The 16,911-nt window shown below is 37.5% G+C and overlaps 1 protein-coding gene across 6 annotated transcripts in view; it reads right to left on the reverse strand.

The window, feature by feature from the left end:
- Positions 1–16,911, reverse strand: part of cbwd (COBW domain containing) — a 79,550-nt gene that overhangs the window by 12,899 nt on the left and 49,740 nt on the right. For 5 of the 6 annotated variants that reach the window (XM_039758837.1, XM_039758835.1, XM_039758836.1 and 2 more), the window contains 3 exons: positions 16,325–16,411; positions 16,208–16,252; positions 13,652–13,708 (listed from right to left, as the gene is read on the reverse strand). In XM_039758837.1, coding sequence (XP_039614771.1) covers positions 13,652–13,708; positions 16,208–16,252; positions 16,325–16,411 — 189 coding nt within the window. The remainder of the gene's footprint in view (positions 1–13,651; positions 13,709–16,207; positions 16,253–16,324; positions 16,412–16,911) is intronic. The other variant, XM_039758841.1, reaches the window with a different exon arrangement.

Here is a 16,911-nt window from a genome sequence, read left to right on the forward strand (position 1 = left end):
CTTTTGTTTTGGATAAACACATTTTTCCCCTGGGTAATTTATTTAATAGCTGTACCTTTACTTTATTCCATGCTGGGAACTTCTTCTAGTGTGTGTATCATCACCTATTATCTGTAGAGACAAGCAAATATTTTCTTGTGGGATTTGGCAGTTTTCACTCCCAGCTGTGTTATTTCTAGGTGCAAACTGCTCCAAGAGAACACGGTCATCCTAAAACAGTAGAGTGGAACCCAGGTACTCTTTAAGCCTCAGCTACACACTGACATAAAAAATGCACAAAGGACTTAGGGTGTAACCTCAAACAGATGCGACTTAATTCAAAACACCCAACTCTCATTCTGCACCTACTAAGACTGAAGGCAAGCATTAATAAGTCTGCATCACTGTACTACAAAAGCACCGCTCCCAATTTGGAGTTGTTCACTTTTTTAATTTATTTTTATGAAATAGTTTTGTAGCAATGAGTCAATATTTAAAAGAAATTGCGATAACAGAATTCAATTACATGTGTTAGTAAACAACATTAAATATGAGCTATTTAACAACATTTTACAATGGAGTTTAAAACTGGGCACAAATAGGCTTGTGGTGGGCTCAATAGCTTTCACACACAGCAGATTGCAATTCAAATAAAGTGAAAATGGCATGGATTGATGTGTTTTAGTGGTGGAGGGTCTGTGACTAATTGTTGTTCAATTTTCTTAAGCATAACATTTTTGAATGTATACCCAATAGAGTAGTAGCCAATACTGTACTGTAATTAACTATTGTAAAAATATCTTTTAATACAAAGTGATCAATGTTAGCATAAAATCAGTATTAATATGAAAAGAAAAAAGGAACTGAAATAAGTTCCCCATTTAGCTATTAATATTAGTTAAACCAGAGTAATTGTGTAAAATTTGAGTAATTGAATTTGAGTAAAATTGTACAAATAACTAAGAATTTGTAAAGGAAGTGATTTATTTTATAACAGGAATACAATAATGCACGACAAGCAAGAAGATCCTGGGCTTGCTGTGATTGTTTGTGTACAGTATATCTGGAGCTGAAAGATCAGGGACTGGGCACAAGAGATCAGGGACTTAAGCCACTGAAGCCTTCCACCTCCCAACACCACTGCCCATTTGTAAATCCATACTATGTTTACATCAGTTAGGGCAGCTGCACCTTTCCTGTGTTATTAATTTGTTGAAACACCATTTAGTTGCAGGATAAATGTTGATTATTTACAGTAATAATATGCAGATTATATGGTTAAATCAATTCAGTATTATATATACTTATATGATTGCTTTCCGCTTCTGTTTATTTTCAGAGACGTGAGCTTTTTGTATTCTATTAACTCTTAACTACTCGCACCATTTCTCATAAGTACATTATGCACCAGTGTTAAAATGGCTATATATATATATGCATACTGTGAGGTTGTAATATAAAATATTGCAATAATTTTAAATTGTACATGTTTTTAAAGTAATTTAATACCATATTACTGAATAGTAGGGTGGCATGGTGTTGCACAGGTCGCGCTACTGCATCGCAGTAAGGAGACTTGGGTCCGCTTCCAGGGTCCTCCCAGTGTGGAGTTTGCATTCTTTCCCAGTGTGGAGTTTGCATGCTTTCCCCGTGTCTGCGTGGGTTTCCTCCAGGTGCTCCGGTTTCCTCCCGCAGTCCAAAGACATGCAGGTTAGGTGCATTGGCGATCCAAAAATTGTCCCTAGTGTGTGTGTGCTTGGTGTGTGTGTGTGTGCCCTGCGGTGTGCTGGCGCCCTGCCCAGGGATTTGTTCATGCCTTGCACCCTGTGCTGGCTGGGATTGGCTCCAGCAGACCCCCATGACCCTGTGTTAGGATATAGTGGGTTGGATGACGACTGACTGATTGACTGACTGAATAGTATGACACAGTCTAGGACTATTTGAAAATAAACCTGAACCACTTCTCCAGTGCTCATTCGTCACCGGTCACACTCTCATCCATTGCAGGATTTGCACATGTATCATATTTCACTTCAGCTGTTGAATGTTTTTTGCAGACAAAGTAATTGCAAGAAGAACACCTCATCATTGTCATACATACGTAAGTATCCAGGCAGTGTACCAAATGCACCATATGGAACTTGCATCCACTCATAAAACAGGCTGGCGGCACCCTGGAGGGAAACCATTGCAATACTGTACTTATAATGAATTGAGCTGAGAATAGATAGCAGATGCTGCCAGTAGGTTCAAGTAAAAGGACACTGGACAAAAATAATTGATTTTGGTGTACAAAATACACCAGTGTGAGTAGTTAGTTTTTAATTAACTTATCTAAACTACCAGGAAAAGGGCGTGACCGTGTGAGATGCTTGTGTACTCGTCCTCTGCACAGAGTCTGACCTGCTCTTATTGGGTATCCAAATGGCTTTTAGATGAGTAAAAGAGGAAAATATACAAAATAAGTTCAGGCAACCGATGTAATAGTAAAAATAGAACAATAAACTAATTCCAAGGTGAAGCCACACAGGATGAGTTTGCAAATTCCTCATTGCCTTTCAATGGGAAATTTTAAAACTTTGTACAGTGTGATCTGTAATCAATGAATATCATAAAAATCTATCTAATCAAATTAAGAATAAGCAGGACAGATTACAAACTCACACCCCATTAGGTGTTTCCTGCATTCCTTAAGTCAGGATTGAAAATTAATTTTTGAGTACTACATCCACATCTGTAATAGCAGTAATACATGCTAACAGACAGAGCTCAGTATGTGTGTCTTGGGAACTGCAGGTCTGACATTGTGGTCAGCAACACAGGAGCGCCACAGGGGACTGTACTTTCTCCGGTCTTGTTCAGCCTATATACATCAGACTTCCAATACGATTCAGAGTCCTGCCACGTACAAAAGTTCGCACTGCTATTGTGGGCTGCATCAGGAGTACAGGAAGCTAATCAAAGACTTTGTTAAATGGTGTGACTCAAACCACTTACACCTGAACACCAGCAAGACCAAGGAACTGGTGGTGGATTTTAGGAGGCCCAGGCCCCTCATGGACCCCGTGATCATCAGAGGAGACTGTGTGCAGAGGGTACAGACCTGTAAATACCTGGGAGTGCAGCTGGATGACAAATTGGGCTGGACTGCCAATAGTGATGCTCTGTGTAAGAAAGGTCAGAGCCGACTATACTTTCTTAGAAGGTTGGTGTCCTTCAACATCTGCAATAAGATGCTGCAGGTGTTCTACCAGACGGTTGTGGCGAGTGCCCTCTTCTACGCGGTGGTGTGCTGGGGAGGCAGCATAAAGAAGGAGGACGTCTCACGCCTGGACAAACTTGTTAAGAAGGCAGGCTCTATTGTAGGAATACAGCTGGACAGTTTAACATCTGTAGCAGAGCGACGGGCACTAAGCAAACATCTGTCAATCATGAAGAATCCACTGCATCCACTTAACAGTGTCGTCTCCAAGCAGAGGAGTAGCTTCAGTGACAGACTGAGGAGATCGTTCCTCCCCCACACTATGCGACTGTTCAACATCATTCAAAGTTATTGTCTGTTTTTACATGCATTTTTATTGCTCTTTAATTTAATATATATATATATTTGTATCAGTATACTGCTGCTGGATTATTTGAATTTCCCCTTGGGATTAATAAAGTATCTATCTATCTATCTATCTATCTATCTAACAGTCACGTTTTACTTTCTGACACTTGAATTCACAATGGCACAAACTCCAAAAATCGGGCAACACCAAAATAGGGGAGAGTTACTCTTCAGTTTATAAGTTCAGCTCTAGAGGCAGTGTTTACTACAAAAGCAATCCTAAGCATAACTTTTTTTCTACTGAATATAATTTGTATTAGCGAAAACAGTAAGCTGTTGGTACTTGTGTTACTAGTTTCACCGCAATAAAATAAAAGATGAAACTGTATTTTTTCTTTTCAATATTCAACTTAATCTTCTACATGAACCTACCTGCAATATTTGTGGTGATAGGAAATCCGAATCCATGTGCTTTTGCTTTATTCTGTGTTGTGAATGACTACTTTGGATGTAGCTAATAGGTGAACTGCCAGTGCAGTGGGCTGTATTCATTATAACCTCCTCTGTGAGAATGTTTATCTTTCTGAGGTAATAGAAGAAACTACAGTGCCTTGCAGAAGTACCAAATGTTCCAGTCTGTATTTCTAATGCTGACTCACATGTTGAAGAAAACAAACTTTTTATTTGAAGAAGACAAAATTACTTATTTGTTAGAAAGGCCACCTTTGGTAAGAATTACATCTTTCAGTCTTATGGGTTAGGTGTCTACCTCTTTTTACAGGCGACCTTTGCCTACATATTTTGGCAAACTTATTCAAGCTTCTAGAACAGTGTTTGTTGACCTCTAATTTCAAATCCTGCTACATATTATTGATGGGACTGAGGCTAGGCTTTTCACTGAACCAGCCAAGGGCTTTTAATTTTAGATTTTACTTTGCATAGCAAAATACCCGCGCTTCGCAGCAGAGAAGTAGTGTGTTAAAGAAGTAATGAAAAAGAAAAGGAAACATTTTGAAAATAACGTAACATGATTGTCAATGTAATTGTTTTGTCACTGTTATGAGTGTTGCTGTGATATATTATATATATATATACTAGCAAAATACCCGTGCTTCGCAGCGGAGAAGTAGTGTGTTAAAGAAGCAATGAAAAAGAAAAGGAAACATTTTGAAAATAACGTAACATGATTGTCAATGTAATTGTTTTGTCACTGTTGTGAGTGATGAGTGTTGTTGTCATATATATATATATATATTTACACACACACATAAACATATATATATACATATCTATACATATACACATATATACATACATATATATATCTACATATATACACATACATATACATACACACATACATACATACACACACATATATAAACATATATATACATATACATACATATCTACATATATACACACACAGCTATTTCGTATCAGTGCAATACGCTGCTTGTTAAAATGGATAACTCCGCTCTTACGTGCAAGTCTGCGTGGATATTATGAACTATCGTATTTGTTCAAGTTCTATTTAAATTTTAAATAGAAGGAATTTTTATTTAGTCGACAGAAATATCTTTGGTAGGAATGGTAAAACAGACAGGAATATTATTCCTGAATAAATCAACTCAAACCTTAAACAACTTATAATATTTTGCTCTCCATAAAAATATATCCTGTCTAAATTATACAAGTTAGAAATAAAGTAAACATTAAAAGAACAAACATTCAAATTTCTTTACTCTTATGTAATTTTATATAAAAAAATAAACTTAGATTTTAAATATCCCAAAAGATTTTGCTCTCCATAAAAATATATCCTGTCAAAATTATACAAATTCAAATATGAACATGCTGCATAACAAAACCTGGAAATATAAATAAAATGTGTTCCTTTCAGCAATAACAAATCAAATCATTCAGTTGTCTTTGCTCATATGTCATTTTAGAGCTGGACGCCTGGCATCTTTTTGGCACAGGTTCGTTTCTGTTTGGTGTGAGGTTCTGTGTTGTGGAGATTCTCAGGATGGATTGCAGGTGCTCATCAGTGAGGCGACTCCTGTGTGCTGTTTTGTTAGTCTTTATCACTGAGAAGAGCTTCTCACACAGATATGTGCTACCAAACATGCACAAGGTTCGAGCCGCATGTAGACGGACTTTTTGTTCTTCAAAGTCACCAAAGCGCCGTGCAAACTCAGTGCGCTCAGTTTATCAGCAAAGTGCGATTTGGGAACACCGTAGTGACGACTTGGTTTAACATTACTTGGCAACAGGGAAAGTGGGGCAAGGTGCATTTGTGTCTCCCATAAAAGCAGCTTCACTTGAAATCACTTTGTGATTGTGCACGGGTAAAACGTCCGCTGAAGTGTCAGATTCTTATTTAATTATTCTGCTTTCTGTATCTTCTGCATTGCATTCAGGTTACCCTGATGTTTTGTCTCATAGTGCCGTCTTAGATTAAATTCTGTAATTACAGCCACATTAGCTCCACAAATGAGACACACGGGTTCAGTAAACATATACTCAGCCTCCCATCGGTTTTAAAGGCTCTATTTTCAGAATGAACTTTTCTCTCAGCATCGTGTGAGCTAGCTTCACAATAACTTGCAGCATCATAAGCTAGACTTGATTAGCGGTAAGTGTTGGCAAGGCAGCTGAAGCGCTGCATTATGGGATCTGTAGTTTATTGTGTTACCAGCGCTTCATATACCTGGGCCATTAATAACAATAATACAGTATATAAAATGATCTCGGGGCGGATATAATTACGCCGGGCGGATGTGGCCCGTGGCCCTTGAGTTTGACAAATATGGACTAAATAGAACTTGAAAAGATATATTTTTCAAATGTGATCGCGCAATTCAGATAGAGTTGACGCGCACTACAGCCTGCATCCTCCCCTCGCTCTTACTTTTTTACCGTTCATCTAATGAATACACTGAGTATGGCTTTACCAAAACAATCATTGATGGCGAATAAAGTATCCATTATTCGAGTATGTAGATCGGAATATATATATACATATATATATACCCGCGTATCGCAGCGGAGAAGTAGTGTGTTAAAAAAGCTAGAAAAAGAAAAGGGAACATTTTAAAAATAACGTAACATGACTGTCAATATACAGTATTTGTTTTGTGAGTGTTACTGAGTGTTGCTGTCATCAAGGATTTGATTATCATTATTTCTTTCAATCAGGTTCGTATTTGTAGGATGTGTTGTGTTCAAGTTACATTCCGTGTTTGTCAATCGTTGTAAAGATGACAGGTTTCTTTCATCGATTCGTTTCTTACTGCATCAATAAACAGCTCGTCTTCTTCTTTATCTGAGACCTGACACACTGCATGCACGGGTTTTTTACACTGTCTTCCTTTAGCGGGACATTGACTTTTTCCACCGTGTGCTTTGTTTCCGCAGTAGCTGGATTTATGAATATGCTTATCAGGCGCTTCATATTTTTGCTGCCTTTTCAATTGTGTAATTCGGTTTTGTTCAGCGCTCTTTGGAACTGTTGCCTTTTATCTGTGCACTCGCCAGTTCACGTGAGCCTCGGTGTACATGCATCGAAGGTTCCCAGCTGTGCTGGTGCCATCTTGTGCTATGTCCATGGCTGTATTTAATGTTACCTTAGTCCTGGCACTTAAAACTTTCTCTCGCAGTTTCGCTGAGTTTGTGTCAAACACCACCCTGACCATCTCATCTTCCTCTCCATAAACACAGTCCTTCACCCGTGAATATTTAGTGGGAGTTTGCTATTGGATTGCCACTGACGGACGGCCTTATATGGGCAGGCACTAAATTACAAGCGCCAGCGGCAGCCTGTCTATGAACTTAATTTAAAGTGTAGGTTTACATCGTGCTTTGTTTCCGAAGTAGCAGAACTCATGAACATGGTTGTATATGTCACTTTCGCTTCGCTTCTTATTGTTTAGCTGCCTTCTCAATTATATAATGCATGTTTTCTTCAGCGCTTTTTGGAGGTCTTCCTGGTTTTCTATGTACTGCGTGATTACGTGGGAGGCGTGATGATGTCACACGAAACTCCGCCCCACGGCGTTCAAGCTCATCTCCATTACAGTAAATGGAGAAAACAGCTTCCAGTTATGACCATTACGCGTAGAATTTCGATATAAAACCTGCCCAACTTTTGTAAGGAAGCTGTAAGGAATGAACCTGCCAAATTTCAGCCTTCCACCCACACGGGAAGTTGGAGAATTAGTGATGAGTCAGTGAGTGAGTGAGTGAGTCAGTGAGTGAGTGAGTGAGGGCTTTGCCTTTTATTATTATAGATATATATATATATATATATATATATATATATATATATATATATATATATATATATATATACACACCCTTTGGGGTGCAAGCAGCTGTTGCTGGGGGTGCCAGAATCCATCGAAGAAGAAAAATGAAAAACATTTGTACAAAATCTTAATTTATCTATCCATTCCTAAATAATTAAATGGGCAGGCTATTTCGTATCAGTGCAATACGCTGCTTGTTAAAACAGATGACTCCTGCTCTTACGTGCACTTAGTGCTGCATGGGTATTATGAACTATCGTATCTGTTCAAGTTCTATTTAAATTTTAAATATAAGTAATTTTTATTTAAGGTGGCGCAGTGGCAGCGCTGCTGCCTTGCAGTTAGGAAACCCTGGTTCGCTTCCCGGGTCCTCTCTGCTTGGAGTTTGCATGTTCTCCCCGTGTTTGCGTGGGTTTCCTCCGGGCGTTCCGGTTTCCTCCCACAGTCCAAAGACATGCGGGTTAGGTGGATTGGCGATTCTACATTGGCCCTGGTGTGTGGGTGTGTTTGTGTGTGTCCTGCAGTAGGTTCGCACCCTGCCTGGGATTGGTTCCTGCCTTGTGCCCTGTGTTGGCTGGGATTGGCTTCAGCAGACCCTTGTGACCCTGTGTTTGGATTCAGCGGGTTGGAAGATGGATGGATAATTTTTATTTAGTCGACAGAAATATGTTTGGTAGCAATGTAAGTTAAATTTAGTCATCATTGCATACATTTTTCTTCACTATAGAAATTTAAAGACTAAATTCATTCCTACCAAAGATATTTCTGTCAACTAAATAGAACCTACTTATATCCAAATAGAACTTGAAAAGATATATTTTTTCGAATCTGATCGCGCATTTTAGATCGACTTGACACGCACCACATCGAGCCTGCGAGCTATTGAGCTGTTGCTTGCCTGCCTCAATAAGTGACCCTCGCTTCGCTCTTACTTTTTTACCGTTCATTTAATCATGGCTAGTCGCGAAAAAATTAGAAAATGGAAGGAGGATTACACTGAGTAAGGCTTTACCAAAACAATTATTGATGGCGAATAAAGTATCCGTTATTCATAAAGCTTCAATTGATGATCTGTTTTTCTGCGTTAACCTCATATTTTTTCATACTTCTCAAACCAAGGAGGTGCGAGGGTAAAATGAATCGGGAAGCGCTGATATATACAGTATATATTGAATATACTGAAATAGTTTTACTGTCAAATAATGCAATCAGTACGCGGCACGTGTTTGGCCCAAATTCTGGGCTCATCAGGCGTACACACTCACTGCACCCTCTCGGGAATCGAACCTCGGACGTCAGTGCTAGAGGCGAAGTCTCTCATGTTGCGCCACGGCGTGTGGTTCGTTTATTTGACAGTATGTAGATCGGGATATATATACAGTAATCCCTCACTATATCGCGCTTCGACTTTCGCGGCTTCACTCTATCGCGGATTTTAAATGTAAGCACATCTAAATATATATCACGGATTTTTTGCTGGTTCGCCGCTTTCTGCGGACAATGGGTCTTTTAATTTAGGTTACATGCTTCCTCAGTTTGATTGCCCAGTTGATTTCATACAAGGGACGCTATTGGCGGATGGCTTAGAAGCTACCCAATCAGAGCATGTATTACATATTAACTAAAACTCCTCAATGCTATAAGATATGCTTCCCGCGTGGCGCTTGTTTTGTTTGCTTCTCTCTGTCTCTCTCACTCTCTCTGCCTGAAGGAGGGGGTGTGAGCAGAGGGGCTGTTTACACAGTGGCTCTTTGCCTAGAAGATAGGACGCTCCTCTACAAAATACCGCTTTATCGCGGTGCGTCTGTATACTTAAAAGCACGTATTGATTTTTTGATTGTTTGTTTTTCTTAGCGAGCTTCTCTCTGACATTATCTGCTCTTCACGGTGCTCCTTTGAAGATAAGATATGTTTGCATTCTTTTAATTGTGAGAAAGAACTGCCATCTCTGTCTTGTAATGAAGCACAGTTTAAACGTTTGACTAAAGGGTGTTATTTCATGTCTAGAGGGCTCTAATAATGTTAACAGTGTGGGAGAGTTTATAAAGGCTTAAAATATATAAAAATAACCATACAAACATATGGTTTCTACTTCGCGGATGTTCACATATCGCGGGGGGGGGTCTGGAACGCAACCCCCGCGATCGAGGAGGGATTACTGTATATATATATATAAAAATAAGATAACTCCTGTAGCCACAATAAATGCCTTTATTGAATAGACAAACCGGGGTGAACAAGTTTCCTTTCTACTGCAGCCAGAGCCGCGATACACATAAAAACCATCAATAATAACCCATAAACTTGCAATATTATTTTGGAAAATTGCAACATTTTACTCACCAAAAATTCGGATTATTTGTACACAAAATCCATCCTCTTCTCTTTCCTCAAAAACAGTTCAATTACTCTGTCGTACAGATTATCCGTGCACTTCAGTTCCATCAAAACGTCCCTTTCTATCGCATTCGAAGCTAATGCTGAAAGGCGAACCCGCCCTATGGTATTTCTGGCATAAGTTTGAATTCGCTTTAGGGCTGAAAATGTCCGCTCGACAGAAGCAGTGTACACGGGAATGCTCACCGCCAAATATACCAATGTGAACAGCTGCCCCATGCTCTCATTCAGATTTTTTTGATGAAGGAAGTAAAGAAGATCAGTGGGGGATTTTCCTACAAAATCATCCATGGCATACATTACAGTCAGTTCTGTTTTTAGCCGAGACAGATCAAAAAGTGCTCCGTGGCTCTTGTGTTAAACTGGAGAAGGCTGCATGCGTGAAATTTTTCTTGTATTCCTGAAACTTCTGGGGCTCGAGGAGCGTGACAAACATCAGGTTTTCGTGGTCTTGAAATCTGGTCTGTGTCTGGCAAATAATATTGTCCAGAATCCTGCCATGGAGTTGGCCGTAGTGGGCGCGACGATCTTTCGCTCGGAGCGTTTGCGGTGTGTTCAGTGGCCTCGTAGAGTTCCTTATATCGGCTTCTATCCAATCAATGAGTCTGAATACGGTGACGTTGCCGTACGCCTGCTAGAGGGCCCTACAGACACCAACTCAAAACCTGATTGGTTGAAGCAACAGGTTAATCGACATTTATTTTGTGTTAGAAAACCTGCACAATGGATTGTGAAAGCCTCTCTGCCTGGCAACAAATGATGGCTGAAATGTGATTGGTTAAATGCTTTAATACGAAACACCGCCTCCCACGGCTATCGAGCTTCAGTCTATTACAGTATATGGACGAAAATACATTCCAGTTATCACCATTACGCGTAGAATTTCAAAATGAAACTTTTGTAAGTAAGCTGTAAGGAATGAGCCTGCCAAACTTCACCCTTCTACCTACACGGGAAGTTGGAGAATTAGTGATGAGTGAGTGAGTGAGTCAGTCAGTCTGTGAAGGCTTTGCCTTTTATTAGTATACAGTAGATTAAGGCCTACTCTAGTGTTGCTTTGAATTTGTTCCTGGAATTATCATCCTGTTTTTTTCTTTTATTTTATATTTTGAGATTGGTTTTATTTTTCATTGCCAAAAGAGGAAGAAGGCATTATTGAAGCTATTGAAATAATGCACTGTTGATGAAGAGAGAGTGAGAGAATAGATAAATATAAAAGAAGTAGAATGATAGGAGAGCAAGGAACTGAGACAGGAAAAATGGAGTAGAGAATCAGAGCAATTGAGGCTCAAAGAACTGTGAGGACATTCTCAGAAAGTGTGGAGAAAAGTGCCTGGTGTACTGGTGACAGAGTGGTTCAGGAGCTAAATTCATCAAGAAATATTTTTCTAGGATAGTAACAACTCTGTGAATAACTTTATCTTGAATGTGTTGATGATTAACAAATTCATCCAGAATCTACATTTTTAAAAACTGTGTTCCAACACAATGGAGTTGACAAGGATAGGTCAATGATCACCTCTGACCTGGGTAGGTGTGATAATGAAGTCGTGAAGGCAGGCATACAAAAAGGGAATGCATTTGGTGGAGCGCAAAGTAGAAAAACAAATCACAGAGTGTACTAATACCTCATGAACCTCAAGTTGAATAAGAGGAATCATTGTCCTGTTGAAAGAAAAATCTTTTCCCTAACTTCAATTTTTAGTAGACTGAAAGTAGCTTTCTAGCTCTATTTTAAATATGTTCACTTCTGGAATCAATACCATTGCCCAGTCTGTGATAATAAAAATGATTCATATTACATAATGCTGCTGCTACTAATACAATGGTAGAATTGGTGCCTGGGGTTATATTAGTGTTGAATATAATGTTTTGAATTTTGTCAAGAAACCTCAAAATTGAACTAATGTGACCTTAAAAACCTGTCCTACCCCTTAGCTGATTCATGTGGCAGGCATGCAAGGTGGTGCAAGGGTCAGTGCTGGAGCATCAAAGTCCCGGAGCATCATAGTCCCGGCCTCCTTGGTGTGAATTCTGCATCTGGTTGCAGCCTCTGAAGAGATTTCATATAATTCCCATATCTGTGAGGGTTTTTATGTGTACTTTAGGTTTAATCTCACATCCCCAAAGACATGCATGTTAGACTCTTTTAACTTCTTTTTAAATAAGGAAAAGATTCATTTAGTGATCATTAATATATTGCCATTATATACCAACTAAGAAGTGTCACATGGCATTACTCAACAGCCTGCTTAAAATACTGTATGTTTATATGCAGCTGTTATCAGACTGCAATGCAGTACTGTCCGTAGAGCAGACTGAGATATTTTCATATATGTTTTGTATAGATTCATGTGAACCTTCATTCTGAAGATTCATAGTTTTGTTTCATAATTTAATTGTTATTAAGTAAAACTACACAACTGTATTTTCCATCCATTCATCTTCAAGCCCAACTTATTTGGATGAGAGTATTGGTGGCCCAAGCCCATATCATCAGTATCTGGGACCAGACGGTAACCAACCCTGGATGGGGTGCAGGCTGTAGTTTGTTTCTGTTAATTTTATTATTCATCTATTTAGTTAAAATAGGGTGCAGCTTGTATATCCCCACCACACTCCAATGATGTTTCAGAGTAGCTTGTAACTTGACATTATTTCAGTGGATAGGCTATGTTGAATGAAAAAAAAAATGAAATAGAGCTTTAATCAAATACATATATGATTTAGTCACTAATATGAGAATTAAGCATCACACTGGGAATGATATTTCAATTAAGTGAGTAAATAAAGAAAATGGAAAAAGAAAAGACTTATGTAATAGTTGTGAAACTTCTAATTTATCAATTTTTCAATAGTGTTACACAAGGCACATCCAGAATTGGTACAGTTTGTTCTTTTTGTTATGCCGTTTCTAAATGTACACTTTCACACACTTTCAGTCCACATGTTTTGTATGCATTATTAGCACTATATAAATGTAATGAATTATTATTATAAAATTTTTCAAAATTCAAAATTTTAAGTTTGGCACAAGATTTACTGTCTTGCTTTCATCTACAAATAATGTAACAAAAGTAATTCAACTATCCTTGCACTATCCTTGTTCACTTCCATCTTAAGACATCGTATTCTTTAAAGAGAGAGAGACACACAAATATTCCCTTGGACTAAAACAATTTCAGAAGCCCCCGTCCCATATTTATAGATAGGGCATCACTTTGCTTATGGTAAACAATATAAAAAGCTAAAACTTTTAAAGACATTGTGTATATAGTAGGTAAACATTTTTGAGGGTGCATTAGATGATAATTAAAAAATACAATGCTTATTAGCAATTAAAACATGCAACTAAAAGTTAAAATATACCAATGTAACCCGACCCAAAACTTAAAGAATTGGAAAAAAATAATACCTTGTTGATGCTTTGCCGCCAAATGCATGTAAATCCAGAACATCTGACAGGTTAACCCTATAGGAAAAAATACATGTAAAGTAAAATCAGAAAATTAATCTGTCGTTATGAGGTGCTAGGACCTTGTTTGTTATTTTGTGGTTAATTTTTTTATTGTAAATAAATTATAGTACAAATAGATGAGATCCCATACAGAATTATCATATTACTAAACAGTGTAATTAGGAAGCGAGGATATCAACAAATAAGACTGTAAATGTAACTCAATCTGCCATGACAGATACAGTGTACCAGTTACCAAAATGGATACAATATATAACTAATCAGTAGATCAGGTTTTTTGTAACACATCAGATTCCAATCTACCCTGAGCATAAACATCATAAGAACTCCAATACTACTAACTCTAAGAAGAGCCATTGTTCCATTTTCTAACACATTTATCAGGGTCACTAGGAGTTGGTAACCATCCTGCAAAAGCCAGCCCTATGATGGAGTGTTAGGGCATTGCTGAGCAAACCCACACCAAATTTAGAGTCACCAATTAATGTAAAATGCCCACAAAGAGAACATGCAAACTGCCAGGATGAAAAAAGTACAAATATGAAACAGCAGCAGTATCCACTAAACCATTTTGTGCAAATTTAAAATGTATTGTTTTATTTGTGGCTAGTTGTAGACTAGAAAAACAGCTAAAAGCACAAATGACCTCTTACTGTAGCCTTCTTACATTATTACAAAGGCCCTTCACTTATATTAATTATATCATATACTTTTTGTATGTCCTGGATGATATAAGTAAAAATCATTATTTTTCAGTCACTGATTAGGCCTGACTATTCCATTTGGTCACCACTATTTGCTGGTTAAATAAAGAGCCTTAACTGTGAAATCTGTAGATAAAACAGAAATATTAAGTGTATTAAAAATAAGTATATCAAAACCAACTAGACAGATAAGAAATCCTTTCATTTCTAACCCTAATACTAAAGTGAGTAACAATATTGCATAAGACATTTTTTTAAGGAAACAGAATAGCAATAATAATGCACAGTATCAGAACTTGTATGACTGTCTTCAGTTTTGTGTGCCTAAAATGCCTATCAGCTCATTTTCTCAACTTTTTCAATTTACAATCTTATTAAAATAAAAGACGGCGCCCTGCCCAGGGTTTGTTCCTGCCTTGCGCCCTGTGGTGGCTGGGATTGGCTCCAGCGGACCCCATGACCCTGTGTTAGGATATAGCGGGTTGCAAAATGACTTACTGACTGGCTGACTAATATAAAAGACTGATATCACATAGCTACCTAGTTGTGAATTCCCTACCAATGCTAACTATGGCAGGATCAAAGGTGTTGAAAAGCATAAAGTGCAAATAAACATTTTGCTGCTTCTTCTATAAGCATTTGTTTGTTTGTTCCTAATCAACCACACACTTAGCAATCCTTTCTTCCTTACTAGTCAAGCCAAATTTTATGTATGTGAAATTCTACAATAAGTAATTCATAGGGTGAATGTATAAAAAAAGTTCTAATAATAAAAATTTAAAAAAGCAGACGCACTCTATACTTAGTATGTTAATGTGTATCACAGGACAGTTAAATTGAACTGTCCACAGGTATGAAAAAAATGGTATAATAACTTTTAAGTATAATACAGTGATCAAGGCCAAATGATGTAAAGCAAACCGGAGCTCTGCAATGCACAGTTCAGAATTACAGAATACAGAAGACAATATACAGTGGAATCAGAAAGTACTCAGACCTCTCACTTTCTGCACACTTCAATGTGTTGCAGATTTAATTTTAAATTAATAAATTTGTCATTTTTGCCCATCAATCTACACTCAATAACCCCCTAAGGACAAAGTGTAAACATGTTTTTAGAAAGATCTACAAATTTATTAAAAATCAAAAACTGAAATCTCTCATTCACATATATATTCAGACCCTTAATTCAGTACTTCAGTGAAGTCCTGTTGGGAGCAATTACTGCTTCAGGTCTTCTTAGGTAAATCTCTACCAGCTCTTCACACTTGGATTTGAGCAGTTTATCCCATTCTTCCTGGAAGTTCCTCTCAAGGACAGTTAAATTGAATGGGAAGCATCTGCAAAACAGCCATCTCCAGCTGTCTCTATACATGGTCTTTGGGGTTTAAGTCTGGGCTTTGGCTGGGTCACTCAAGGACAGTCAGAGATTCGGAAAGCATATTAAGTGCTATATGTAGAAATTCATATTGTTTTTTTATAAACTTGCAGAATCATGAATATTTTTCTTTTTCAAAACTAAGGGAGCAGTATCTGGAAAGAAAACATTCCACTTATAATCTTAAGTACTTATCAAACCAAAGTATATACAATAAGACCTAAAATAGTCAAAACAGCATAATGGATACATGCATAATGAATTAAATTTATTAAACTGACATTTTTAAGAATCTCCTTTGTGAATACTATTACTGCAGTTACGTTTTATGTAAAAGGAGTACTGCATTTCAGCTGTTTTTATGCTTAACTAGATTTTCGTATTTAGTGAAATGTGTCAAAAATTACATACCTTGACTTCTTAGTTTCTGTAATTCGGACACATCCATTTATTGAACTGTAAAAAAAGTATCAAGTTTGATTAAAAAATACCTTATTATCACAGATTTATAAAAACCTTAGATCTTACCTCACAACTTCTTTAAGGTGATTAATTTCGTCCTGATCTACTAAATCTGTTTTATTGATGATAATAAGATCGGCCAAGGCAGCCTGCCTGAATATAAATTAATAAAAAGTAAAAACATAAAACAGATAAAACATGCAAATCTCTCTATTTTACAAATGAGGCTTTTAACCATACTGCATATTGACGTACAATATATGTGACTCACAAATATAAAGGTTATTTTCATGTTATTGTACTGAATATATAATTTATGCAAAAGTCAAGACAGCATTTCCTGCTTCTTTATGATGCCATTCAGGGTAAACACAGGGTGTCCATTTTGGACATCATTTCTCATTTTTCTGACCATCACACCTGTTAATTTTTGATCTCCTTCTCGTCTGAGACACATTCATCACTTCTGGTTTAATTTTTAAATCACATATCACCCACAATGTCAAACATCACTTATCATGCACCAGATTGTCTTAACATTCAGCCTAATTCTCAGTTAACCTTTTTTTTTTAATTATCTATCATACAGTGGGTACGGAAAGTATTCAGACCCCCTTCAATTTTTCACTCTTTGTTATTTTGCAGCCATTTGC

Source organism: Polypterus senegalus, chromosome 7 (assembly GCF_016835505.1).
Source record: "Polypterus senegalus isolate Bchr_013 chromosome 7, ASM1683550v1, whole genome shotgun sequence".
Classification (NCBI taxonomy): Eukaryota; Metazoa; Chordata; class Cladistia; order Polypteriformes; family Polypteridae; genus Polypterus; species Polypterus senegalus.